Source organism: Balaenoptera physalus (genome assembly GCF_965194825.1).
Source record: "Balaenoptera physalus genome assembly, chromosome: 11".
Lineage (NCBI taxonomy): Eukaryota > Metazoa > Chordata > Mammalia > Artiodactyla > Balaenopteridae > Balaenoptera > Balaenoptera physalus.
The window spans coordinates 23377123-23404232 of record NC_138896.1 but is presented as its reverse complement, the minus strand read 5'-3'; the positions used below and the strand labels follow the sequence as shown (position 1 = coordinate 23404232).

The 27110-nt window shown below is 54.0% G+C and overlaps 2 protein-coding genes across 3 annotated transcripts; both read left to right on the top strand.

Moving 5' to 3' along the window:
- Nucleotides 1-47: 47 nt before the first annotated feature.
- Nucleotides 48-9123, top strand: PPP1R18 (protein phosphatase 1 regulatory subunit 18). 2 transcript variants are annotated; one of them, XM_082415360.1, is made up of 4 exons: nucleotides 58-545; nucleotides 1617-3256; nucleotides 7348-7558; nucleotides 8227-9123. In XM_082415360.1, exons 2-4 carry the CDS (start codon nucleotides 1643-1645, stop codon nucleotides 8244-8246), a joined length of 1845 nt encoding a protein of 614 aa, XP_082271486.1. In that variant the 5' UTR covers nucleotides 58-545; nucleotides 1617-1642; the 3' UTR covers nucleotides 8247-9123. The 2 variants fall into 2 exon arrangements, with proteins under 2 accessions (XP_082271485.1, XP_082271486.1); XM_082415359.1 differs by lacking the exon at nucleotides 8227-9123 and having other exon boundaries at nucleotides 48-545; nucleotides 7348-8149.
- A 2457-nt stretch (nucleotides 9124-11580) lies between these two features.
- Nucleotides 11581-27076, top strand: DHX16 (DEAH-box helicase 16). Its single transcript, XM_082415308.1, has 20 exons — nucleotides 11581-11996; nucleotides 13564-13814; nucleotides 13911-14073; nucleotides 14390-14446; nucleotides 17850-18104; nucleotides 18294-18497; nucleotides 18576-18767; nucleotides 19407-19517; nucleotides 19690-19805; nucleotides 21470-21680; nucleotides 21872-21970; nucleotides 22083-22235; nucleotides 23862-24002; nucleotides 24194-24356; nucleotides 24453-24571; nucleotides 24684-24751; nucleotides 25475-25637; nucleotides 25743-25904; nucleotides 26156-26329; nucleotides 26848-27076. The coding sequence occupies exons 1-20, from the start codon at nucleotides 11790-11792 to the stop codon at nucleotides 26974-26976; spliced, it is 3138 nt and encodes a 1045-aa protein (XP_082271434.1). The 5' UTR covers nucleotides 11581-11789; the 3' UTR covers nucleotides 26977-27076.
- The last annotated feature ends 34 nt before the right edge of the window (nucleotides 27077-27110 follow it).

Genomic DNA, 27110 nt, shown 5'->3' with positions numbered 1-27110 from the left:
AGGCTGGCCCGGGAAGGCAAACGCGTGGGGAGGAGTGGCAGGAGATGGGAAGGGCGGGCCCGGCTCGGAGCAGCTGCCGCTTCCTCCCCAAGTCCCTCGAGGGGCCTGAGTCACGGGCCGCCGCCCTGGGTTGGCGAGCTGGGGGCGGAGGTCTGGACACCTGGGTTATCCGGGAGCCGGGTGAGAGGCCCTGGGGACAGACGGCGGAGCGCCAGGGCTGGCGGCGGGAAGAGAGGAGACCCGGAGCCGAGTCCCACGCGGGGTCGGAGGGAGCGAGGCTCCGCCCCCTCGCCCGGCTCCGCCCCGCGCCCCCTTCCCTCTCCCCATTGTCCTCAGACAAAGCGGCCGTCTCCCCCCGCCCGGCCCCCTGGTCTCTGTCTCCGTCCCTCCTCCTTGGCTCCCTCTTTCCCTCCTCCTCTCCCTCCCTCCTCCCCTCCCTCCTGTCTCCGGATCTCCCTCGATCCCTCTCTCCTCCTCTTCCTCTCTCCTCCTCTCTCCGGACGTCAGGCTCTTTCGCACCCCCTCCCCTAGGAGCCCCGCGGCGTGTGAGTTGACTGAGGGGCTTCAGACTTGGGGAGGGGGTGTCTCCTCTCCCGTCCCCGCTCCCGTCCCCGGCCCGGACCTTGGGCTGTCTCCTCTTTGTGCCGAGATTGCCTGTCTGTGCGGTCAGAGCCGGGTGGGAATGGCCGGCTATGTCGGGGTTCCGTGAGAGCCAAGACCCAGGCACGGGACTGGCAGGCTACGAAAAAAAGAGGTGTAGGGCCGGTGCTCCGCACGTCTGGGTCTCGGGGCACCGCCGGTGGGGGAGGCAGGCGGTGGTGCCGGGACCGCGTTAGGGTGGGGGTGGACGCCAGGGTTCTGGGAACGTGCTGGCAGCTCCGACACCCGGGTTCCGAAAGTCCCCGGGGGAGGGTATTTCCCCTGACCCGCCTCGGGGCGGAGTGCGGGGCGGAGGGGTGGGGGCTGGGGGGCCGGAGAGGCGTGGCCCGAGTAGAGCTGGAAGGGGAGCCCGGACCTCCGGGGCCCACGCTGAGACGCGCCGGGCTGCAGCCGCGGAACCCCCTCGCCCCTCTGCCCCCTGACTTCCCCTTCTCCCTTAGACCTCTCCACTCTCCGCCCTCCCACCTCCCCGACACCCCCTCAGGTCCCACTGCCCCCTCTCCGGCGGGATTCCCTGACCTCTCTTCCCACTCTCACGGCTCCTGGGGTAGCGGTGAGGCAACCTCGCCTGGACCCTGTCCCTCTCACGCCCAGCCTCTCTTTTCTCTCTTCGCCCTCGCGCCAACTTCTCTCGTTTTTCTCTCTTCTCACATCCTGGGGACTGTCTCTGATACCCAATAACCTGTACTGACAAATCTGACTCCTGCCTCTTTGCCCTGAATCTCCACTCTTCCTCTCAACCCATCCCCCGACCGCCATCAACTTGGCTCTTAGTTTCCTCTTCACTTTCTCAGTTTTTCCCCTTTCTCTGCTCCCCCCTCTTTCCCTCTGTCCTCACCCTCAGCTCCTCTGCCCTCCTCTGTGTCCCACCTCTCCGCTCCACTTCCTCCCCTCCCACCCCCATTCTCACCCCCTGGGCCTCTCTGGAGCCTCTCCTTCCTGTTCTCTGCCCCCAGCGTTCCCCACCCTCCCCAAGGGGACCATGGCCACCATCCCGGACTGGAAGCTACAGCTGCTAGCCCGGCGCCGGCAGGAGGAGGCAGCCGTTCGCGGCCGGGAGAAGGCAGAGCAGGAGCGGCTGTCCCAGATGCCAGCCTGGAAGCGGGGGCTTCTGGAGCGCCGCCGGGCCAAGCTTGGTCTGTCTCCCGGGGAGCCTAGCCCTGCGCCTGGGACTACGGAGGCTGGACCTCCAGACCCAGACGAGTCTGCTGTCCTCCTGGAGGCCATTGGGCCAGTGCACCAGAACCGATTTATTCGGCAAGAGCGCCAGCAGCAGCAACAGCAGCGGAGTGAAGAGCTACTTGCAGAGAGACGGCCTGGGTCTTTAGAGGCCTGGGAGCGGAGACCCAGCCCTGGGGAGATGCGGGATCAGAGCCCCAAGGGAAGAGAGTCAAGGGAAGAGCGGCTCAGTCCCAGGGAAGCCAGAGAGAGGAGGCTGGGGATAGGGGGAGCTCGAGAGTCGAGCCCCAGGCCTTTGGAGGCTCGAGACTGGAGGCAGAGCCCAGGAGAGGCTGGAGACAGGAGCTCTAGACTGTCAGAGGTGAGGAAATGGAGGCTGAGCCCTGGAGAAACTCCAGATCGGAGTCTGAGACTGGCAGAGCCTCAAGAACAAAGCCCCAGGAGAAAAGAGGTGGTGGAAAATAGACTGAGCCCAGTGGAGTCTGACAACCAGAAGTTGGGCCTGACAGAGGCCCATAAATGGAGGCCTGATTCCAGAGAGTCTCAGGAACAGATTTGGGTACAACCGGAGGCATCAGAGTGGAGGCTGAGCTCAGGAGAAGAAAGAAAAGACTGCTCAGAGGAATGTGGGAGACAAGAAGAGAGGCCAAGTCCAAGGATGGTCCCAGAAGAGATTACAGCGTCCTCAGAGACCCTGACAAGGGAGGCTCCAGACAGCAGTTCTGGAGGAGTGGAGGCAGCAGAACAGAGGCCCACCCCTGCGGAGGATGGCGAGAGGGGCTTGAGGCTGACAGAAGGGTGGAAATGGACCCTGAACTCTGGGAAGGTTCGAGATTGGACACCCAGGGACACAGAGACTCAAACTCAGAAACCAGACCCTCCAGAGTCTGCCGAGAAGCACCTGAGTCCTCTCGCTGCAGAGGCTGGAGAAGGGGAAGCTGAGAAGGAGGAGGCAGGGGCTCAGGGCAGGCCTCTGAGCGCCCTGCAGAACCGCTGCTCTGTGCCCTCCCCCCTCCCACCAGAGGACGCTGGGACTGGAGGCTCTAGACAGCAGGAAGAGGAAGCAGGGGAACTCCGGCCCCCACCAGCAGCCCCACTGTCTCCCCCACCCCCAGCCCCACCTGCCCCCCAGTCCCCTGGGGATCCCCTCATGAGCCGTCTGTTCTATGGGGTGAAGGCAGGGCCAGGGGTGGGGGCCCCCCGCCGCAGCGGACACACCTTCACAGTCAACCCCCGGCGGTCCGTGCCCCCTGCAGCCCCTGCCACTCCGGCCAACCCAGCCACAGCTGACGCTGCAGTCCCTGGGGCTGGGAAGAAGCGGTACCCAACTGCCGAGGAGATCTTGGTTCTGGGGGGCTACCTCCGCCTCGGCCGCAGCTGCCTTGTCAAGGGGTCCCCTGAAAGGCACCACAAACAGGTAGGGAGCAGCCAAGTCAGACTCCTTAGAAGCCCACTTGTCAGCTCTCTGTGGGCTCCTGTCTCTGTCTCATATGCCTGTATTCTTGTCTTGGTCTATGCATTCTTGTTAATTCCTGCCGCCACTCTTCCTCCCCTGCACACACACCCTTCCTTCTCGTAGCCCTTCTTATCCATTCACTTCCCAGCCCAAGGAGCCTGCCCCGCAACCAAGCGCTGTCCTGGGTGTGTCCCTCTCAGGGGTGCCCAGGCTGCTCACCCTCCTTTCCCTCAGGCTCTGAGCCCCCAGCCCCCCAGTTCTTTCCATTGCTGAGTCTGTGACCCAACCCAGGCCGTCTGGTGGGAGACTTGAGCTGAGGCCACAGCCTGGAGCTTATGAGGGCAGGGTCCGCAGGGCAAAAGCACTTCCAGCCTTCCAGCGGGGAGAATGTCGGGGTGGGAAGCCTGGGGAGGTGGAGGGGGTAGCTTTGGGCTTGTAGGGAGAAGTGAGTGGAGGAGGGTCTCACAGACCCGAGGAAGAGGGGTGCAGAGCGGAGTAGGGACACGTTAGGATAGCAGGGGGAGGGGAGTGGAACAGGGCTGGCCGAGGAGCAGAGAGAAGGCTTTTGAACCCCGAGTCTGCCCCATGGGAGAGACGCACACAGAGGCCATTTGAAGTGGGTGACCTCGAGGTTGCACACCCCCAGCTGGGCCGCTGCTTCAGACAGTACTCCCTTCTCTCTTGGGACAAGAAAAGCCTTCTCCTCTTCCAAAATACCCCCTCGCCACTCCCTCCCTGTCCTTCCTCCCTGGGCTTCCCCTCCCTCCCCAGAACTGGCTCAGCAGTTGGTTTTCCCCTCTCTTCCTGCCATCCCGGCCTCTCCCTCCTCTTGGGGTAGAAAGAAAGAGAAGTGAATTTGGAGGCACTGAGCTGAGAGCAGGGAGTACAATGGGAGTTAAGGACGGGGTGGGGTGGGGGCCGAGGCCAGCAGAAGAAGGCAGCGCAGGGAAGCTGGGAACAGCCAAGCTGACTTCTTCCCCTGGCCCTGGCCCAACTCCTTCCCCATACACCAGTTTCCAGCTTGAAAAACTCTAAGGAAAGAGAGGGCTCTGCATCTAACTCATCTCTCCAGAGGCTGGGAAGACCTTCCTAGTCTCCAGTCCTCATCTCATGTGTGACATCCTCAGACTTGTTTTTTGTGTCCTCAGTATCGGTGGGAAAGCACAGGGACCAAAGCTCGGGGTCACTTGAGACCCCAGTTCATCTTCACATGAAGCTTAAGCTCCCATCCCCGAGCCAGGTCCCTGAGTCTGTCCTGAGCTCTCTGACTGCTACCAGCCCCTTCCCCTTCAGGCTGGGCAGATGCAAGGAAGTAGGTGAGGAACGACCAGGGCGAGGTGTTCAGAGAAGTCACTTCCTACTGTAGAGGTTGGCTTGTGCCTCTGGGGAGAAGCAAAGAGGAGAAAGCATGAATTTGGGGGCCCAAAGCCCGGGGACTGTCTGAGCGCAGGGCAGGACCTGTGAGGGTGACCATACCTAGGTCAGGGAGCAGGGGAGCCGGAAGCAGATCGCCCAAACAGGAAGCCTGTGGGGGGGACCGGAAGGCTGGTGGGGCTGAGTGGCAAACGCAGGGCCATGGGCCTGCCAGAACTGTGCTCAGGATGTGGTGAGAGAATAAGGAAGCAGCCGCTCGGGGTGGGGGTGGGGAAGAAGCAACACAGAGTTCTCTAGGCCCAGACACCTTCCCCTCAGCCCTCCCTCAGGCCTTCTCCACTCGCCCAGCACCCTGCTCATCAGGGACAGGCATGTCCTGTCCCCAGCTTCCAGATCAGGAATATAAGAACCCTGCCACCCAACACTCCCCCCCCTTCCCTAAATAACTCCTGTTTTGCAGGCTAATTCCATCAAATGTATCCCTGCCACTGGGAGAGAAATCCCAGCCCTGCCACTGGAGCCCAGGGGTTGGGCTGTGGCTGGTGCCCTTCCCCAGAGGCCCCTCTGGCAGGGAGACCAGCCCCTCCCCTCTCCAGCCCCCTTGTGACCTTATATAGTTGATGAGAGGAGTGAGTCACCCCCTCTGTACCCCCCACCCCACACGCCCCATGCAGGCTGTGCATTCCTGAGAAGCCCAGTCAGAAGCTGGGGCTGGTGGTGAGGAGGGAAGCAGAGTGGGGGGAGAGAGACAAACGTGGAGGGAGAGCAAATAAAATGGATCCTTTTCCAGAGCAGATAATAAACTAGCAGCTTGCTATCTCAAAAGGTGATATGAAAAGAAAACCGAAATGGGTTCCCAGAAGTTTGGGTAAATCTGTCAGCAATAGAAGTAGTTCCTTTTGAGAAACTGGGATATAAGGGGTCTGGTTCCTGTCACTTGATTCTACTAGCCAGCTGTTTCACAGACACAGACTGGGGGTTGACTGTGTACAGACTGGACTGCCCCCGCCCCCAGTATTCCCCCAGTGTTGGTCCTCTGTTGGGACCACATCTGAGGTCTGGATGAAGCCTTCCTTGCCCATTGTGGCAACTTCCACGTTTCTATTGACAGCAGACACAAATAAGTAAATAAGTAAATTCTCTGGTAGGTTAGGTTAGAAGGTGGTAAGTGATTATGGGAAAACATTAGAACAGGGACAAGTGGAACCTAGAGGGCCAGGAGGTAGGAGGAGCAAATATGACAACTTTATAATAGCATGATGCAGAGAGAGGGAGCCACAGCGATATTTGGGGGAAGAGTGTTCCAGGCGGAGGGAACAGCCAGTGCAAAGGCCCTGAGGTAAGAGTGCCCCTGGTGGGGCTGGAGGAAATCACAGCCAATGTGGCTGGAGTGGAGGAGGATGCTGGAGAGGAGTGGGGAGAGGCACACTGGGAGCCCCTTGTAGGCCTTGGCCAGTCTCTGGCTTTTGCTCCCAGTGAGGTGGGGGCCAATGCCAGGTTTGGACCCAGGGAGTGACACACACAGTCTCTGAGTTCTAGCTTCCCTCAGGGACCCAGGTGTTAGCAACCACCTGTCCAGCCACCGTCCTGGTTTCTCTCCTCATACCCCAGTCCCTGCAGAGACTCAGGGGTGCAGGGCTCCAGCCCCGAGTTTCCCAAACAGACGCCAGAGGAGGCCTGGGGAGATCATCTGGACCTTTCTGAGCAGTTCACATGGAATCCTCCTGTATGTCTCCTTAATCGCTTTGGCTCCCAGAGTTAATCCCACCCTGCCCCTTCCCCCTGAGCTTCTTAGGAGGGCAAAGGGGAAGGGTAAAAAGGTAGTGAGAGCAGCTGGGGCTCGCCTGCTCTTGAGACAGTATGTTTAGGAAGGATTTTCTGCCCCGTCCAGATCCCTTCTGGTCATTTGCCTCTGTCTCTGCACGTCCCTTCTGGTGCATTCTCCACCCCCATCCCATGTTTGCCCGGACTTTCCTCTCTGCCCCTGTCACCTCCCCCAGCTGCACCTTTCAGGCACTCGGGCTCATCTTCTCCCTGTGTTTTGGGGAGAGTCTCATTTCCTCTGGGCTTTTCTGTTGGTCTCCGCTCCCCTCTCAGACCCAAGACCCTTTCCTATGGGTCCTCTTCAGCTGGAGGAGGGGAGTGAGGGGGGTGGGAGGGGCTGGTGACCAGGGTCCTGGGTTTCCCCCGAACAGCAAGGGGCCGAGGCTATGGAAACCATTGTGCCTGTCTTTGCTTTTGGTGGGGATCCCTCCCAGCCAGCTCTTTCCAGCTCTTTTCAAATCTCACCTCCTCTGGGTAGCCGTCCTGATTGCTCCCAGGGTGCCCAAAGACTCAGTTCTGATCACAGGACTTACCTCCATGTTTTTAATTTGTTTTTACCCTTCTGCCTCCCACACTCTAAAAGCAGAACCTTGGTCCTGTGTTACTCACTTCTGCCACCTAGTCCCCTGCCAAAGCTCAGGTCAAAGTCAATGTTTTTGAAATGATATGATTGAAGAGGGAAAATCTGGGATTGGAGAGAGAGTACTGAAAGGAAAACTGGCTTCCAGAGTGGCTGGGGAGGACAAAATCAGCGAGTGCCCAAATCCAGTCCCCACTCTCCATCCTGCACCTGTTACCCTGCAGTCTTCCCCCTGCTGACCTCGCCTCCTCCCCCCTTTCTCTCCCATCCTCAGCTCAAGATCTCCTTCAGCGAGACAGCCCTGGAGACCACGTACCAATACCCCTCCGAGAGTTCGGTGCTGGAGGAACTGGGCCCGGAGCCTGAGGCCCCCAGTGCCTCCAGTCCGCCAGCGGCCCAACCCGACGACGAAGAGGATGAGGAGGAACTGCTACTGCTGCAGCCAGAGCTCCAGGGCGGGCTGCGCACCAAGGCCCTGATAGTGGGTGAGTGCGGCCTCCGCCGGCCCGACGGCGCCCCCTGGTGTTCGGAATGGACACTGCGGTCCAGGAGGGAGGGGGTGGATTTAATGTTGGCAATTGGAAGGGTCTTGGCAGGGCCTCTAGCCCAACTGCTCCTTTAACAGATGGGAAAACGGAGGTCCTGGGAAGCGAAGTGCACGTGAGGTCTCCATATTTCAAAACCAGGCCTCTTTCTGAGCGCTCTAGTGTGGTTAAAAACACAGGGTTTGGATCAGACAGGCCTGAGTTTGAATTCCATCTTGTCTCTTAATTGTGGTGTGACCTCAGGGAAATCACCTGACCTCTGGCCTCAGTTTATTATTGTGAAATGGGGTTAATAATAACTACCTCTTGGAATTGTTGAGAGGGTTAAGTAATTTTTGTAGAACACCTAGGAACTATGGCTGGACATCAAATTACTTAACCTCTCCTGGGGTTATTGTGAGATTAAGCAAGTTATGAGAATGGCTGGCACAGAATCCAGGCTAAATGAGTGATGGCTGCTGTTACTAGTAGTAACAGGCACTCAGGATGTGGAAGATATTATAAGATTTCCTACATGCCAACTGGCCTTCAGTGTGGGCAGTGGGTAGGGAAGGCGGGAAGCAGAGACCGTCACTCATTCTCTATCCTTATTGCCTCCTCTCCCACAGATGAGTCTTGTCGGAGGTGACCCTCTTCCAACACTGGGATATACCTCCCTCCTTCCCAGAACTGAAGATCCTGGAGCCCAGAAGATTCAGAGCAGACAGACCCTGAATATAAGCCTGGCAGGGAAGGGCAACCAACATCTTCCAACTTGCTTTCCTCATCCTGTTTCTAGGGGCGGAGGCAACCGCACAGTTTCCACCCTTATCAGACATGCTGGTGCATCCTAGGTGACCCAAGATCCCCATCAAGTCCTGAGGAGGAGCACAGAGCTCACGGGGCGCGGTGTGGGGGTACGGATGGAGCACCCTCTCCATTTCCGTGGGCAGGGTAACTCTCCCCACAGCCTTCCTTGACTCCCCACCACCCCCTGGGGCTCTCGGGATTTAAGTACCCATGTCCCTGGGAGACCTGGCCCACACTGCATTTACAGGCACCTCTCCCTCCTGTTCCTTAGGTCACTGCCCCTTTGTTTACAGTGCCTGCCTCCTCTCTTGACCACAGCCTGGTTTACAAAACCCCCCAGTTCCCAGCCCCACCTGCCAAAGTCCCGGGTTTACAAGCCACATCTACTTGTGTGTCCACATAGAATCCTCTCCCCTGTCCCCTGAAGTCACCTCATTGGGGTGACCTGGGGGTATGGCTTCCTCCACCTTTGCTCAGTATTACTGTCTCAGTTTTCCCCAAGAGGGAAGGCTGGGAACCTTAACTCTGTATCCCCCTCTAGTTATTTAATTCTGTTCCTCCTAGTGGTTCACAATTGAACTGAATTGCGAGGGTGTGGGGTGAGTAATGAGGCGCCTCAACTTTCTTCCCCCAATTCTCCTTCCCTCTCAATTGTCTGGTTTTTTGGTTTTGTTTGTCTTTTTTAACTTTCCATAATAAAGTGGAGCTCTCTCCGACTCTCCTGCTGCTTCTTCTTTAGAAAAAGTGCATGTTGGGGGTGGGGTGGGCTCTGGGCTCCTCCTTCCAGGCCTCTCCCTCCCATCTTCTTCTTAGCCGTGAAGAGGAAGCAGCCACGGCTGTGGGAGGGGAGAATGACGAAGAACCAGGAACTCAGCAATGACATGTAGAAAGGGCTCTGGGAGAGGCTGGCACTGGTTTCTCAAAGGACTAGCAAGTGAAGGACTGGATTTTTGTTGTTGTTGTTTGTTTGTTTGTTTGTTTTTGGCTGCGCCTCACGGTTTGCAGCATCTCAGTTCCTCGACCAGGGATTGAACCTGGGCCTCCGCGGTGAAATCGCCAAATCCAAACCACTGGACCACCAGGGAACTCCCTGTTTTTTTTTAATTCTTTTTTTTTTTAATTAACTTAAATTTTTTTTTTAGTCTAGGGCTGGTTTGAGAAAGGGCAGTTGAAGCATCCAGTAGACTGGAAGTACCATGAGGATGAACTGTGTTGGTTGGGTTTACTGCAGCATCCCCACGCCTGGCACCTAGTAGATACAAAAATTTATTTTTAGAATGAATGACTGAACAAATGAATGAAAAGATGAAAAGAGCTAAAAATTTGGAAGCAAAGGACACTCTGAATTGAAGGATTCTGGTATTCAGAAGCCTAGTGCAATGCAAGCAGCCAGGTAGTATGTGATCAATAGTGGCTAATCCAGGGGATTTTACTCCAAGACTCAGGACCATAAATAATAAGTCTCCTGAAATTGCTGCAAGTATAGTGTATATACAGAAGTGCAGATTCCTCAAAAGAGTCTCCTCTGATAGACAATGGGATAATTCATGGCTTTGTGGCCCAAGTGTAGTTGGTTCTGGGAGGTTTCCCCATTTCAATGAATTTTTATTTTCTACAAATGTAGACTATCTGTATTTTACTTATCAGGTTTTTTTTTTTTTTTAAGTTCTCCAGGCTAATAAAGACATGGTTAAGTAGTTGTAGTCCTCCTATCACTAGAGGATGCTCCTCTCAGACTAGTCAGAGGAGATTCCTCCTTTATTAAAAACAAAGTGTATTAGACAAATTGATCTTAAACATATGCCAAAGGTCTTCAATTTACCAGCAAGGGAACAAGCAAGGTGTCAAAAGAATGAGCCACTTCAGAGAGGATGTGGGTAGGAGGGAAACAGGATACTTACATTAGTAGCTAATTAGGTAAAGATCCTAATCAGTTGTGACCCAGGAAAGCAGAAGCAAGAGGCTCTGAGGTGCCAGGGGTGTCCACAGTACATTTCAGAAATAGAAAGCAGTGCATTCAAGAAGTCAATGAGGGCTTCCTTGGTGGTTCAGTGGTTAAGAATTCACCTGCCAATGCACGGGACACGGGTTCGAGGCCTGGACCAGGAAGATCCCACATGTGCCGAGCAACTAAGAGCATGCACCACACTACTGAGCCTGCGGTCTAGAGCCCACGTGCCACAACTACTGAGTCTGCACGCCTAGAGCCGGTGCTCCGCAAAAAGAGAAGCCACTGCAATGACAAGCCTGCGCCCCTGCTCGCCGCAACCAGAGAAAGCCCGCGCGCAGCAACGAAGGCCCAACGCAGCCAAAGATAAAAATAAATAAACAAATAAATTTTTTAAAAAGAAAGAAAGAAGTCAATGATGTGGAGCTACCTGTGGCTGTTAACTGGAATAACAAATGTTTCTTTTCCCAGCGTAGTGTCTGATAAACCCAATTAATTGTAAAAGTATGAAGCAGGATCAAACACAGGACGGCACAGTCAAGCAACAAACTCTGCTTATTTAAAATTAAGCAGCCACCAGTAAGTTTCTCAAGCAGTTAGCAAAAAAAAAAAAAAAAAAAAATGCTGAATACAGTTTGCACATTCCTTAGTTTGGAGATCTTTTAAAATAACTTTCAGAGACAGCGCCAAGAAAAGAGGGCACCTTTATTTTTTCTCCACATCCCAAGTTTGCTCCTGCCTGGAGTCCTCTTTTAAGCCTAACCTGTATTCACTTCTGCGGAAAGTACCAGTCCTAGCACAGATCACTTCTAATCAGCACGGCCGAATCTGTAATAAGCATGGACTTGATCCTCTAATTTGAAAGACTGCCCCACCAGCCGCGCGCGCGCGCACACACACACATACACACCTTGCATTATTTTTGGCTCCATAGAACTTACATGTTTTATTTTTTATGTATCTTGTCTCCGCCCCCCTCAAGCCACTGTAAATTCTGTGAGGGATTTGTTTCTGATTTGTTCTTTGGTATATCCCCGGGGACTAAAACTGTGCCTAGCACACATTAGGCTCTCAGCATTTGTTGAATGAAATGAGTGAGTGTAACACCCAGGAATGACCAACAGAGGGCGACAGAGAGATTCGGTGGGGGAGGAAATGAAAATGTTTTTTCCCAAGCTTTGAGTACAATTCCGCAAGATTTGACTTCGCTCGGCCACCGTAGTGCTTAGGCCGGAAAAGTGCAGCCACTTCCGGCCTCCGAGGTCCGGGAAGATTGCTTTGGGCTGTCGGAAACCGAACCCCTAGGTCCTAAGGCAGCTTCTTTGTGGGACAGAGGCTCCGGCCCGGGGCTTCAGGCCTCCGGGTGACCCGCCCGGCCGCCAGCGAGGTTGCTCGAGACACTTTCAGGGCTGGGAATAGGGAGCGTGAGTCGCCATGGCGACGCCGGCGGGGCTGGAGCGCTGGGTGCAAGACGAGCTGCACTCGGTGCTGGGACTGAGCGAGCGGCATGTGGCCCAGTTCCTCATCGGTACCGCGCAGCGCTGCGCCTCGGCAGAGGAGTTCGTGCAGCGCTTGCGAGACACCGATACCCTGGACCTCAGTGGGCCGGCCCGGGACTTCGCCTTGAGACTCTGGAACAAGGTGCGGGACGTGGGGGGCCGGGCGTGGGAGTGGCAGGAGAGGGGGTGGAGCAGGGGCGGCGCCCCCAGGTTATTTGTCCTGGTGAGGTCGGGCTAACTGTCCAACCGAAAATTAAGTAAGCTCAGTTCACCAGCATTTATTCTTTGTCCGTGATCGCCTACGGGCTAGACGTCTACTTCCGTGGAGAAGATTGAGGACGGTTTAAGTGTTTTGGATTAAGCGCTATAGAGCCATGTTTCTCAAACTTTAACAGGTACAGGATTCATCCAGGGCTTTTGTTAAAATGCGGGTTCCGATTTGGTAGGTCTGGGATGGATTCTTCGTTTGTTCATTTCTAACAAATCTAACAAGTTTACAGGTGATGCTGGTGGTCCACAGACCACCCTTTGAATAGTGAGGCTATAGAATAGATGTGTAGGCCCGTGCTGTGGGAGGGCAGAAGGGGTGGGAGTTGGGATCGGGAAAAGCAGGCCCAAAGATTCTCTGGAATTTGTCAGGTAGAGAAGGGAGAAGAGTAAAGGTGTAAAGGTTAGCTCCTGGAAGACAAGACTGTATTTCTTTTTTTAATGAAATATTTTTTTAAATAAATTTATTTATTTTATTTTTGGCTGTGTTGGGTTTTCGTTGCTGCACGCGGGCTTTCTCTAGTTGCGGAGAGCAGGGGTTACTCTGCGTTGCGGTGTGCGGGATTCTCATTGCAGTGGCTTCTCGTTGCAGAGCATGGGCTCTAGGCGCGCAGGCTTCAGTAGTTGTGGCACGTGGGCTCAGTAGTTGTGGCTTGTGGGCTCTAGAGCGCCGGCTCAGTAGTCGTGGTGCAGGGGCTTAGTTGCTCCGCGGCATGTGGGATCTTCCCAGACCAGGGCTCAAACCCATGTCCCCTGCATTGGCAGGCGGATTCTTAACCACAGCACCACCAGGGAAGCCTGACAAGACTGTATTTCTTGTCTTTGTATTCCTACCACCTAACTGCACCTTGCAGAATAAGAGCTTAGAAAGTATCCAGTAATACTAAAAGTGTTGAGCTTGTTCAGAGAATGGTGGATAACCTGGTGTGGATATCCCATAAGATGCTTGGTGAGAAATGAGGTTAGAACGTAAGGGATGGGAGGGTAGGAACTTTATGTTAATCTGTTCACCAGTGTATCCCTGGAGCCTGGTACAGTGCCAGGCCTGTGACAGGCCTCTGCACAACAATCCTGGCCAGTCCTTGGGTAGGAATGACTTAGTCATTGGGAAGAAGAGAGGTTGAGCAGTTGAGAATTGGATATGAGAATGTAAACTCCATGAGGGCAGGTTTTTGTCTCTTTATTTATCCCTGTATCCCTAGTATCTACCAGTGGGTGCACGGGACAGGCTTCGATAAATGTTTGTTAAATGAACGACTGAAAAGAAGTTTAGAAGCTGAGAGGCCCCATTCAGGCTGACGGACATGGTGTGAAGCCTTGGGGAAGAGAGAGAATGAAGGCCGGTTTAAGATCAAGTTACTCCTTAAATTAGGAACAGGGCAGAGTAGGTGGGCAGGGATCAGGAGTTGCTCACATCCCCTTATCCTCTCCTCTTCTGACAGGTCCCACGGAAGGCAGTAGTGGAAAAGCCAGCTCGGGCAGCTGAGCGAGAGGCCAGAGCCCTGCTGGAAAAGAACCGATCATACAGGTTGCTGGAGGACAGCGAAGAGAGCAGCGAGGAGACTGTAGGCAGGGCCGGGAGCAGTCTCCGGAAGAAGCGGAAAAAACGGAAACACCTCAGGAAGAAATGTCAGGAGGAAGAGGAAGAAGAAGAGGAGGAAGAGTTTTCGGAGAAAGGAAAGAGGAAGACACAGTAAGTCAGAAGTAGGGTGAGAGAGGATGGGGCAGGTGGATGATGGGACAGTAAGCCTCTGGATGCCCTTAGTTAATGCTCTGGGCTGGGCTGCAGGGGGGGTAAACAGCAGACTGAGAAGCCAGAGTCAGAGGATGAGTGGGAGCGGACAGAGCGAGAGCGCCTTCAGGACCTGGAGGAGCGTGATGCGTTCGCCAAGCGGGTTCGGCAGCGGGACAAGGACCGGACTCGCAACGTCCTGGAGCGGTCAGACAAGAAGGTGCGTAGGAGCAGTACGTTCCGTCAGTCCCCAGAAGATCCCTGGGTCCAGTCTGAGGTTGGGTGTGATTGCGGATAGTGATCTCTAGGAAGACAAGGGGCTGCCTCCAGTGATCTGGTAATGTCTTTGGGTCTTCGGGCTAAGGTGGCTCTCTGCTGAACCTGCAGCCCCAGAGATTCCTCAGTGAAGGGGGAACATTTCTTTGTGCTGGGGAACATTTTTTTTGCTAGGGAACATCAGAATGATACCTGTGATTCTAGAAGGGCAATGGCTGTGGGCGTGGGGACTTTTGGCCACTCTTGCCTTCTTCTCCTAGGCTTATGAAGAGGCTCAGAAGCGCCTCAAGATGGCTGAGGAAGACCGGAAAGCCATGGTGAGTCCCAGTGCCCAGGAAGACAAAAAGAAAGACTTACTGAAGGAGTGTGGTTAAGGATAGGGAGAAAGAGTGCACAGGAAGTGCAGTGGGGCTGCTGGTGGAGTGTTGGGTCTCTGGAGGAGGGGGCTTGGTTGACAGGAGCCTGCTGAGAGTGGACTTAAGTTGTAAAGGGAAGAAAACGGCCCAGAAACCCTCTTTGACTCCTTAGGATCGGATCACACTGTGTGTTAGTGAGGGGAGTGTGAGCTTTCCCTGTTCCTGAGACTTAAAGAGATGTACTCCAAAGGCAGCTGGGTGGTCAAGGGGGTGGCTGGAGGACAGGAGCAGAGCGGAGTCCTACTGCCCACGGATGTGCTGACCACTGAGCTTGGGTACAGCATCTCCACATACCTTCTTACCACCTGATCCCTCCATGCCCCACGGGGCCTTGTGATCTCCCACTGGTTTCCTGATTTGGTCTTCTCACTGCACAGGGACAGAGCCCTTGTAATTCATGAACTGGACTTGTTACGGGGTTAGCCTAGGTAGGGTTGCAGTTTTCCCAAGGCCTGGTCTTCCCATGTAAGTCACACTTAGATTTCCCCAAAGAATTCTGAGACTCTTGGTGTCCTGAAAATGGCCTAGTGGCCATCAGGTCTCTCCTGACATATCCATCTCAGCTCGCACCCCACAAAGTGACTGTGGCCAGAGACTTCTGAGACATCTCTCGATGCTGGTGTAGTGTTTTTACTTTCCTGAATTTTTCTTTTCTTTTTCAATTATGAAAATTTTCAAACAAATAGGAAAATTGAAAGAATAGTATAAGGCAATTTTCTAAAAAAATTTATTTATTTATTTATTTATTTTTGGCTGAGTTGGGTCTTTGTTGCTGCGCGTGGGCTTTCTCTAGTTGCAGCGATGGGGGGCTATTCTTCGTTGCGGTGCGCGGCCTTCTCATTGTGGTGGCTTCTCTTGTTGCGGAGCACGGGCTCTAGGTGCACGGGCTTAGTTGCCCCGCGGCATGTGGGATCTTCCCAGACCAGGGCTCGAACCCATGTCCCCTGCATTGGCAGGCGGATTCTTAACCACTGAGCCACCAGAGAAGCCCTAAAGAATAGTATAATGAACGTTCATCCAGACTATTTGGATTAAAAAATCGCTAATACTGTGTGCAATATTTGCAGTGTCTATGTATTTTTATTTATTTATTTATTTAAAGTTTTATTTATTTATTTTTGGCTGTGTTGGGTCTTTGTTGCTGTGCGCGGGCTTTCTCTAGTTGCAGCGAGCGGGAGCTACTCTTCGTTGTGGCGCGCGGGCTTTTCATTGTGGTGGCTTCTCTTGTTGTGGAGCATGGGCTCTAGGCACACGGGCTTCAGTAGTTATGGCGTGTGGGCTCTAGAGTGCAGGCTCAGTAGTTGTGGCACACGGGCTTAGTTGCTCTGTGGTATGTGGGATCTTCCCGGACCAGGGCTCGAACCTGTGTCCCCTGCATTGGCCGGCAGATTCTTACCTCTGCGCCACCAGGGAAGTCCCTGCAATGCCTATGTAAATGGCGGCTTTTTTCTTTTCCTCTCTTTTTGAACCATTTAAAAGTTTTAGACATCATGGCATTTTGTCCCATCAGCATGTACCTGGTAAGACATTTCTCTAAAACCACAGTGCCATTGTCACACCCAGGCAGATGATTCTCATATATCAACTAAGAACCTGCCTATAATAAAATTTCCCCAGTTACCCCAAAATGTCTTTAATAACTGCTTTTTCCAAACTGGAATCCAGTCAAGGTTCACGCATTGCATTTGGTTGTTAGGTTTCTTCAGTTTGTTTTATTTCCCCCTTCTCTCTCTTTCTTTCTGTCTCATGTTGTACCATGTCCTACATTCTGGATTTATCTGATCCTTATCTTGTGGTATTAAGTTCTGTCCCAGTGCTTACTTTAAAGTGGAAATTGGGTCCACAGCTTGCTTAGACTCAGATTAAACAACTGTGGCAGCAACACCTCTTGGGAGGTGATGTGCACGTCATATCAGGGGGACACACTGTCCAGCTGTGTGCGTGTTAGTGCTGGTATCCTTCCTACCAACAGCCTGTCAGCTAATGGTTTAGCACCCACTGCTAATCCTTTCCTGAATCACTTATGTCATGGGGGATTGCAAAGTGGTGATTTTTGGATTCTGACATTCCTTCTACATTTATCGGCTAACTTTTTTATATAAAGAAGAACTTTTCCTCAATAACAAAGAATGGGCTACAGTGCCTTCCTCAAAGTGAGGGCAAATGCTTAACTGTTCCCTTTTAATTACCAATTTTCGGAGTAACGAGTCTGCTGTAATAGTCACCTCACCGGTGACAGAAGTTTTTTTCCCGTTGTTTGTACGCGTGTCACGTTGGACTCGTGAATTTTTATTTCTCAATGTTTTATAATTGCATATCATTTTTCTTTTTGATGCTCAAATTGCCCTGATTTCTTGCCCATATTTTAAAAAGACATCCATCTGCCCCACCCATCAGGCCAAAGGAGTATTTGATTGTGGTACTCAGATCAGGTCATGAGCATAAACTCCATTTTAAGACGTGATAGAACAAACAAGAAAAACCAAGCAATTAAATCGAATCAGGGCCCCCAAGGGGAGGGCAGCAGTGGGGTTTTGTCACTGCAGTAGAGGAGCTTGTTGGGAACACAGGGAAGATCGTGTTGCCACAGTGGGAGGGCTTAGGGTTAGGGTCCAGAAAGGCCTTCAGCATGTGGCCAGTCTTCTGTCATCCACAATGTGTCCTGAAAAGCCTGTATCGAAAGGAAACATGTAGAAGCCAAATGACCCATTGTCTGAGGGGGAGAAGTTAGTCCCCGAGCTAAACATCCCTCATTACATTTTGCCTCACAGAACCACTCTCTGATGCTTCCAGCCTTTTTGTGTGTAATTTATTTTTCCCTTTTCCTCAAACTGCAGTCATTTGGTTCAAGACCAGGGAGCATATCACTGGGGAGGAAGAATACCTATTTTTGGCTCACCCAGTGGTTTCCAATTGTCTCACTTGTTTTCAGTTTGAGACCTGTGCTTCCAAATGCTGGTACCAGCTGTTATGTTTTTCCCCTTTCCACTAAGTCAAATAAAATAGCAAGAGTACAGTATAAAATATGCACATAATCACCTTAGCTCTAGTGAATTTATATTGGCGAAGATGGTCAGGCTGCCTGGAAGGACGTCCAGCTGGGTCTTCCTGCTGGAAGGCAGCGTGTGGGCCCAGCGTTGGGCATGTCGTCAGTCGCGTTGTCCAGTGCAGAGGGAAGGAAGGTAGAGGACACATCTTTAGGTTCTCTTGCCGGCCTGTCGGAGGTTGTCACTCTTAGGGGTAGGTGAGGAAAAGGGTCACTCTTCCAGCGAGAGGAGGCTCTGACTGCCCTGGGCTGACCCAGGTCCCTGAGCTGCGGAAGAAATCCCGCCGAGAATACCTGGCCAAGCGGGAGCGCGAGAAGCTTGAGGACCTGGAGGCCGAGCTGGTGGACGAGGAGTTCCTCTTTGGGGATGTGGAGCTGAGCCAACACGAGCGGCATGAGCTCAGATACAAGCGGCGAGTGCGGGATCTGGCCCGGGAGTACCGGGCGGCTGGGGAGCAGGAGAAGCTGGAGGCCACCAATCGCTACCACATGCCCGAGGAGACGCGAGGACAGGTGAGGCGAGGGGGTCACTGCTTCAGCCCCGGTCCCCAAGCGGAGGGGAGGGAAGGCTTCCGGGGTTTGGGCGGTGGCTTGGCTGGCCCCTTCCTTGTCTTGCCTTTCTCCATGGGCGGGGGTAGCGGCTGGGGAGGGGGTGCTGGGCAGAGAGGGCAGCTCTGTCTCCACGTACCCCTCTCTCTTTAGCCAGCACGAGCGGTGGATCTAGTGGAGGAGGAGTCCGGTGCCCCTGGGGAGGAGCAGCGGCGCTGGGAGGAGGCCCGGCTCGGGGCAGCGTCCCTGAAGTTTGGGGCCCGAGATGCTGCCTCCCAGGAGCCCAAGTATCAGCTGGTGTTGGAGGAAGAGGAGACCATCGAGTTCGTCCGGGCCACTCAGCTCCAGGGTGACGAGGTGAGAGGGAGGCGCGGGATGTCCCGAGGAGCGTGGGGAGCCGGCCCTGAAACTCACAGCCCTTCTCCTCCTTCTCAGGAGCCGTCAGCCCCACCCGATCCAACCCAGGCCAAGCAGAAGGAGTCCATCCAGGTTGTCCGCCGCAGCCTCCCGGTGTTCCCGTTCCGCGAGGAGCTCCTGGCCGCCATTGCTAATCATCAGGTGCTCATCATCGAAGGCGAGACAGGCTCGGGCAAGACCACCCAAATCCCACAGTACCTCTTTGAGGAGGTATGGCAGTCTCAGCCTCAGCTGGCACTGACCAGCACAGTCCTGTCAGCTCCTTTACGTGCGATTTTGAGTAGTCACTTTCCTTCTCTACTTCAGTCCTTTAGTCTTTTCTGCTAAGTGGTGAGGTTCTTGAGAATAAAGGCCACGCCCTTTTCATGCTTCTGTTTTCACTTCCTGCCACGGTGTCCATGCCTGATAGGTGTTCTGTAGGTTAGCGTTGGAAGGAGGTATAGACAGTTAGATGGTGGCGTACGGGTGTGAAATGGACCCCGCTCCACCAGCCCAGCCTCTGCTTCTCTGCAGGGCCAAGGGATGAGGAGTGAAAAGACTTTTCCTACTTTTTTACCTTCCCTTGTTCCCCTTGCTTTTGGGTCTGCCCAGCCGGTCAGTCCTTTTCCAGCTTGAATCTCGCAGAGCCCCGAACTTGATGACCCAAAGGGCTGGGACTGCCTAGGGCTGGGTGAGGACCCTTTGTGGGCCCTGGGTCTGCCATCCTATCCGTTTGCCCTTCTTGTCTGGTTTTCTGCTTCTGTCTGTTTCTCTGTTCCCCCTGCCCTGCATTTCCAACTTCTCTGAATTGCTGGGCCCCAGCTGCATATTTGTCAAAGGGAAAACCTCCTCTTTCTTCTTGTCATGCAGGGTTACACAAAGAAAGGCGTGAAGATTGCCTGCACGCAGCCCCGGAGAGTGGCAGCCATGAGCGTGGCTGCCCGTGTGGCCCGGGAGATGGGTGTGAAGCTTGGGAATGAGGTGAGATCTGTGGGGACTGAGGGACGAGGAGAGCCCCTAGGGTCTGGGACTCAGCCCCCGCTGCCTGCAGGTCCCCTCAACCCCCATCAGTCCAGGTGCTCACCCTTGTCCCTTTGCCCTCCCTTCTGGGGGCACCAGCCCAACTGTCGATCACTAATGGCCCACATGACAGGTCGGCTACAGCATCCGCTTTGAGGACTGCACATCAGAGCGAACTGTCCTGCGCTACATGACGGACGGGATGCTTCTCCGGGAGTTCCTCTCTGAGCCTGACCTTGCGAGTTACAGGTACGCACAGGCCCCCCAGCTCCCACGAGAGGGGGCGCTGCCCGCCTTCGCCTCCCTCCGATCTGCTGCCCTCCTGTTCTTCAGTACCTTCCTTTATCTCCTTTAATCTCTGGCTTTTCCCTCCTTTCTTCCCACCTGGCCAATTTGGCCATTGTCTTCTCTTTTGATTTATCCACCAGTTCTTTTTTCTTAAATTATTTATTTATCTATTTTTGGCTGTGTTGGATCTTCGTTGCTGCACGCAGGTTTTCTCTAGCTGTGGCGAGCAGGGGCTACTCTTCGTTGCGGTGCGCGGGCTTCTCATTGCGGTGGCTTCTCTTGTTGTGGAGCATGGGCTCTAGGTGCATGGGCTTTAGTAGTTGTAGCACATGGGCTCAGTAGTTGTGGCGCACAGGCTTAGTTGCTCCGCGGCATGTGGGATCTCCCCGGACCAGGGCCTGAACCCGTGTCCCCTGCCTTGGCAGGCGGATTCTTAACCACTGCGCCACCAGGGAAGTCCTGTCTACCAGTTTTTGAATCTTTATGGTTGGAACAGTCTTAGAACTGAGATGGGCCCGGAGGGTAGAAGAGGCTACAGAGAAAGCCTTTCTGTCTCTCCCCAATTGTTCCCAGAGTTCAGAAAACAATCAGGATGGTAGAATGGTGCTGTGGGGACTTGAGGAGCCACGTGAAGACCACTTGCAAAAACTTAGAATGTTCAGCTTAGAGGGGAAAACTCAGACATCCTGGTTCCCTCTAAATATGTGAAGGGCTATTATTACATGAGAAAGGGACCAGACTTGTTTTATGTGACCCCAGAGAGCACAGCTAGGAGCCATGGGGGAGGTTACAGGGAGGCGGATTTCAGATCAATACCGAGAAGCCATAGAGTGGCAGAGATTGCAGGGGCTGTCAGAGTGCTTGCGCCCTGACTCTTAAGCCTCTGGCCCACGTCTTGGAGTGGCTTGATCTGTGAATAATGAGTTCTCAGTGCCGGCATTGGCCAAGCAGGGGTTGGATGCGCATGTCTTGTGGGGGAGAAGTGATTCATGGATGGGATGAGGGTGGAGCCAGGCCAGTTGAGCAGTACTTGCCTTTTCAGCTCCTAGGAGACTGGATTTCCGGTCCTAGAAGATTACAGTGGAGCAATGGGACAGATATGATTTGGTCCTTCACATCCCTTGGAAAAACCTCTGAGAACCCATGGAAGGCCAGCTAATGCAAGAGTGTTCAGGGTGTGGGGTTTTCCCATCATGCCAGCCTGCTTTGTGAAATGGCTGAGGACTTCACCATCATGGTCACAGTGAGGCACAAAGGGTTGAAGTGGAGGATGAGCTCCTGCGGGCTTGGCAGGAAATCCAATGACTAGAGCAAGGAGAAAGAAGGTGGCACACATATAGCTAAGCTACGAGGAGACCAAGAAGCCTGCAGAGTCCTCTCAGGTTGGGGTGGGAGGGCTCACCTGGCCCCTCTCTCCAGAAAGAGGCATCAGGGCCAATCAGGGATGCGCGGCAGCTGCCCCAGAGGACCCCGGGAGCTTCGGGGCTGTTCACATCATGGTGGTTCAGGTCTGTCTGTTCCTTCCTAGCCAGGCTGTGGGCCTATCCTCTCATCTGATGACCCCAGTGTCCCCTCCTGCATTACCCACCTCCCCTCGCTCACTGGTGCCCCCGTTCCTTCCTCAGCGTGGTGATGGTGGATGAGGCCCACGAACGGACCCTGCACACAGACATTCTCTTTGGGTTGATCAAGGATGTTGCTCGATTCCGACCTGAGCTCAAGGTCCTGGTGGCTTCAGCCACACTGGACACTGCCCGCTTTTCCACCTTCTTTGATGACGCCCCCGTCTTCCGGATCCCAGGACGCAGGTTTCCAGTTGACATCTTCTATACCAAGGTGCCCCCTCAGGGAGGATGGGCTTAAGTGTAAAGGCAGTGGAGCCTTTGAAGGAAATTGTCCCAAGGAGGGAAGGACGGGATGGAGAGTCCAAAGGGAAACTGGGATAAAGTGTACGTCAAGCTGGGAGGAGAGGAAGAGATTTGCCTGAGCAGGTGGCCTTCCTGTGACCCTGCCTCCTCCCCCGCCAGGCTCCAGAGGCGGACTACCTGGAGGCCTGTGTCGTGTCTGTGCTGCAGATTCATGTGACCCAGCCCCCAGGGGATATCCTGGTGTTCCTGACAGGACAGGTGCGTGACATGGGGGAGGGGGTGTGATATGTGTATCCCAGGGGAAGACAGGGCTGGCAGGTCAGCCTCGCGTGACTCTGGGTCCCACGCAGCTCTCCCCACCCAAATCCAGGATGAGATTGAGGCTGCCTGTGAGATGCTCCAGGATCGCTGCCGCCGCCTGGGCTCCAAAATCCGGGAACTCCTGGTGCTGCCCATTTATGCCAACCTGCCTTCCGACATGCAGGCGCGGATCTTCCAGCCCACGCCCCCTGGGGCACGGAAGGTCAGTTGGAGAAACCCACATTCTTCGCCCCTGTGGTTCACGCAACTAGTAGTGAAAAGGAAAGTGTGTGCCTGCCCTGTGCAAGGTGTGTCCTGGGCACTGCTGCAGCTGCGAGGCTGGGTGGCAGTTCCTCGCCTCTGGAGCTGGAGAGAGAGGGTGACGACAGCGGGAATGGTGAGATAGCCAAATGCGTGATCCAGAAAGTGAGCATGGTAGAGGTGCAGAGGAGAAGGGAGGCCCTTGGTGTGCCAGGAGGTGGGATTTGGTCTGGACCTTTAGGGAAGATGATGGGGGAATATCAGAGGAAGGCTTAAGGGGTGTCTGAGGTCAGAGTACTCCAGCAGGCTTAGTGGAAGGCTCACATGGTGAAGTAGTGGGAGACAGGTTAAAAACAACCTTGAATGGAGATTAGAGAGGGCCTTTGATGGCAGGTGGAAGAGTGTGGACTTTAGACCAGTGAGTGGCCATCAAAGGATTTTGAGCAAAGAGGTAACTTTTCATTCAACAAATATTTAAAGAGTTCCTCCCACGTTCCAGGTACTGTTCTAGGGGATGAGGACACAGCAATGAACAAAACAAGTCAAACAAGTCGCTAGCCTCATGGAGTTTAGTCTAATATAAGTTAGGAGACAATGAACACATAAATACCTAACATCAATTTGTGGCAAATGCTCTGAAGAGGTACAGTGCGGCATAGGAGGACGGAGGCTGACTCCGGGGATGTCGGGAGAGGAATGGCAGGAAGGGATTTTCCTTAGGGTGTAGGGAAGGCCTCTCCCTCTCTGATAAGGTGAGAGTGAAGCTGGGGCCTCAACCAGGCGAGGGAAGGAGCCAGGCTGACATCTGGGAGAAGAGCGCGCCAAGTAGAGGGAATAGCGTACGCGGAGGGCGGGTGTGAGGATGGGCGTGAGGCGTGCTCAGCAGTGGGCAGGGGTGGAGCGAGGAGCCCTGGTGCTAGGAGATGAGATCAGAAAAGTAGCCAGGGCCTGGAGGACTCGGGGCCTGAAGGGGCTTGGATGTGATTCTCAGGTAAGGTGGGAAGCCACTGATGGATGCGGGGAGTGATGTGACAGGCTCACATTTTAAAAGGACCATTCTGGATGCCGTGTAACCAGGGCTAGGAGTAGAGCAGGGAGACTCATCGGGGCTATTTTAGGAAGTAACGTGTAAAGGTGAATATGAAAGTGACAGTGGGGCTTCCCTCGAGGTCCAGTGGTTAGGACTCCACGCTTCCACTGCAGGGGGCGCGGGTTTGATCCCTGGTTGGGGGAACTAAGATCCCACATGCTGTGCGGTGCGGCCAAAAACTAAAAAACAAATTAAAAAAAAAAAAAAATTGACAGTGGGGAAGATGGGGCCAGAACCTGACACCCCCAGCTCCCACCTCTGAAAAAAACCCTGAACCCCCTTCATTTCCTTTCCTTTTCCTTTCCGCCTTATGCCCTGCTAATCCCCACATCTCCCCCACCCTTCTACTGGCCTGTCCCCCTCTCCCGACCTTGGCCGCAAATCCCCTCAGCTCCTGCTCCTTTGCACCTGTTTGTCTACTCCACGTCTTCCAGAATTACTTCCTCTGGGTAACTAGGTGGGTGGGATTTACGGGCGATCCCACATCCCCTCATTCAGGTAGTTGTGGCAACGAACATCGCCGAGACCTCGCTCACCATCGAGGGCATCATTTACGTGCTGGACCCGGGGTTCTGTAAGCAGAAGAGCTACAACCCGCGCACGGGCATGGAATCGCTCACCATCACACCCTGCAGCAAGGTTGGCCTGGGCTTGAGCAGGGTCTCCATGGGGCGAGGGGGAGAACAGGCCAGCTCAGAAGCGATGGAGGCTGCTTAGAGCAAGGGGGATTAGCGGTCCACACCCTCCCAGATTTCTTGCAGAAATACTGCCCTTTCTCTTTTCCATCACCAGATTGTCCGTGGGCCTGACAAATTGTCCTTTCTTTCCAGGCCTCAGCCAGTCAGCGAGCTGGTCGGGCGGGTCGGGTGGCTGCAGGGAAGTGCTTCCGCCTGTATACCGCCTGGGCCTATCAGCACGAGCTGGAAGAAACCACAGTGCCCGAGATTCAGAGGACCAGCCTGGGCAACGTCGTGTTGCTGCTCAAGAGTTTAGGTGACTGGGGTCCCCCAGTCCTCCTGAGACAGAAGGGGTGGGGCTAGCTGGTCCTTGTGAAGGGACTCTGTTCTACCCCCTCACATCTTTCTCCAGGGATCCACGACCTAATGCACTTTGATTTCCTGGACCCTCCGCCATATGAGACCCTGCTGCTGGCTTTGGAGCAGCTGTATGCGCTGGGGGCCCTCAACCACCTTGGGGAGCTCACCACGGTGAGGTGGGAGGGCGGCAGGCTGGGGCAGGAGGAAGGCTGGGGTGACCCCTCGAGAGTTGGAGGGACACCTGAGGGAGGAGTGGCCTCAACTCTCTCTTTCCTCTCCTTAGTCTGGTCGAAAGATGGCAGAGCTGCCGGTGGACCCCATGCTGTCTAAAATGATCCTGGCCTCTGAGAAGTAAGCCCCTGACTCGGCCGGGCCCCCAGCACACACACTGGCCCTGCCTCTTTCTATCTCTGGGGCCATCTTTGTGATCTTGTTTTTTCTCTCCACCACATTATTCTTTAACAAATAACAAGTTATTAGATACCTTTTATTGCCCCTTTTGAGGCCCAGAGGGATCAGTAAGACACTGTCCTGTCTTTGGTTATGATTATCAAATGGGTGAGATTGACAAGCATGTAGAAAATTTGGGGGCATGAATGAAAGTGGAAGATTTTCCATCGTGAAGAGTGCTGAGTGAGGGCTGGTTTGGGGACTTACTCATTCCTAAGGTTTCAGACTAGAGCATTTAGATACAGCTGTGGAGGGACCACCTTTAAATGCCATTCCTCTGCTATGGTTGAGGTTAAAGGTCATTACGTGAACTTAAAGGGATTGCTATAATGTGCACCTTCTTACTGCAGAACCCTCAGAGGGCCCCGGTGCCTTCCTGCCCCTGCCTCCCCGGTTATCTCTCCTGTTACCGTTTTATCTATAACCCGACCCTCACCTCCTTGACCCCCATACCGCTGCCTCTGCCACCAAAATCAATCTACTCTCTGATTTGTAGCCGTTAGCCCAACTTGCTGTCCCCACGTGAGGACATCCACCGCACAGCGATCCCTTCCCTCCTCACTGCGCCTGTTCCTGTTGCTGTGTCTCGCTTTGAACTCCCATGCCTTTCCCTTCCTGCCCCAGGTACAGCTGTTCAGAGGAGATCCTGACAGTGGCTGCCATGCTCTCTGTCAACAACTCCATCTTCTACCGACCCAAGGACAAGGTCGTCCATGCCGACAATGCTCGTGTTAACTTCTTCCTCCCTGGTGGGGACCACCTAGTTCTGCTGAACGTTTATACGCAGGTCACTGGGCTTGGGTGAGTGGGAGTGAGGGGGACGTGGGGGACTCTGGTCCCGCTGTATACTTAACACCCCCTCTTCCCCCCTCTTTTTCAACCCTTTTCACAGTGGGCTGAGAGTGGTTACTCTTCCCAGTGGTGCTATGAGAACTTTGTACAGTTCAGATCGATGCGCCGAGCCCGGGATGTGCGGGAACAGCTGGAGGGGCTCCTGGAACGCGTGGAAGTCAGTCTCAGTTCCTGCCAGGGGGACTATATCCGTGTCCGAAAGGTCAGCGTTTCTTTAGTCTGCTGCTGTCCACCCAGTATCTCCCGAGGAGCAAGCTTCTCCCTGGGGCCAGCAGCCTGAGAACATGCCCCTTCCCCTGTGGAAGGTGTGCTCTCCCTGTGCTTTCTTCCCGGACCCCTGAAAGGCCCTTACCTTTCTAGTTCTCCCAAAGCCTGAACTAAAAAGGCAGTGAGTGCTGAGGGTCCCTGGACGCCTGCCTTTCCCACTGACTTCCTTTCCCGCCTGCTCCGTAGGCCATCACTGCTGGTTACTTTTACCACACAGCACGGTTGACCCGCAGTGGCTACCGCACAGTGAAACAGCAGCAGACGGTGTTCATTCATCCCAACTCTTCCCTCTTTGAGGAACAGCCACGCTGGCTGCTCTACCACGAACTTGTCTTGACCACCAAAGAGTTCATGAGACAGGTGAGGGGACCTTACCCTGCCCAGGCAGGTGGATTGTGTGGGAGATGGTATCCTGGCAAGCTAAAAACCCAGGTTCAAGTTGCTGGGACTGGCAGAGAAACAGGAAAGCACCTTGGTTTAAGGTAGGATAAGATAGAAATGCATCCTTTCTAACAGCTGTCTCAGCATCTACTAAGATCTGAGAACTGTTTATTCATTCACTAAGTATTTGAATGCCCATTGTCTCAGTGTTTCAGGTGCTGGGGTGATAATGAACAAAGCAGATACAAGCTCCATCCTGAGTGTATTTCAGTCTTTACGTTCAGGCTTTTGTTTAGGGTTAGCTTACTTGTGCTCTTGAATAGCATGCAGAGATGTGTGTCTGCCCCTGGGATCCAGAGTATTAGAGCCAGGTACCCTTTCCCCTAGCCCTGCAGTCAAAGGGGAAAGAAGAGAACCTTCTTTTAAATCACACACACACATCAGAAACTAGGTTGGACGGAAGGGAACCCTGCTGATTTTGTTCTCTTCCCTTCCAGGTATTGGAGATTGAGAGCAGTTGGCTTCTGGAGGTGGCTCCGCACTATTACAAGGCCAAGGAGCTAGAAGATCCCCATGCTAAGAAAATGCCCAAAAAAGTAGGCAAGACACGAGAAGAGCTAGGGTAGAGAGCAGAGAACATAACAGAACAAACAGAACGTTAACACCAGCTCCTTTTCCTTCTGTACATTATTTAATATCTATTAATAAAAATATTTTTAGAGTAAAGCTATGGGGAACTTTAGAGATTCAGAGAAAGTGA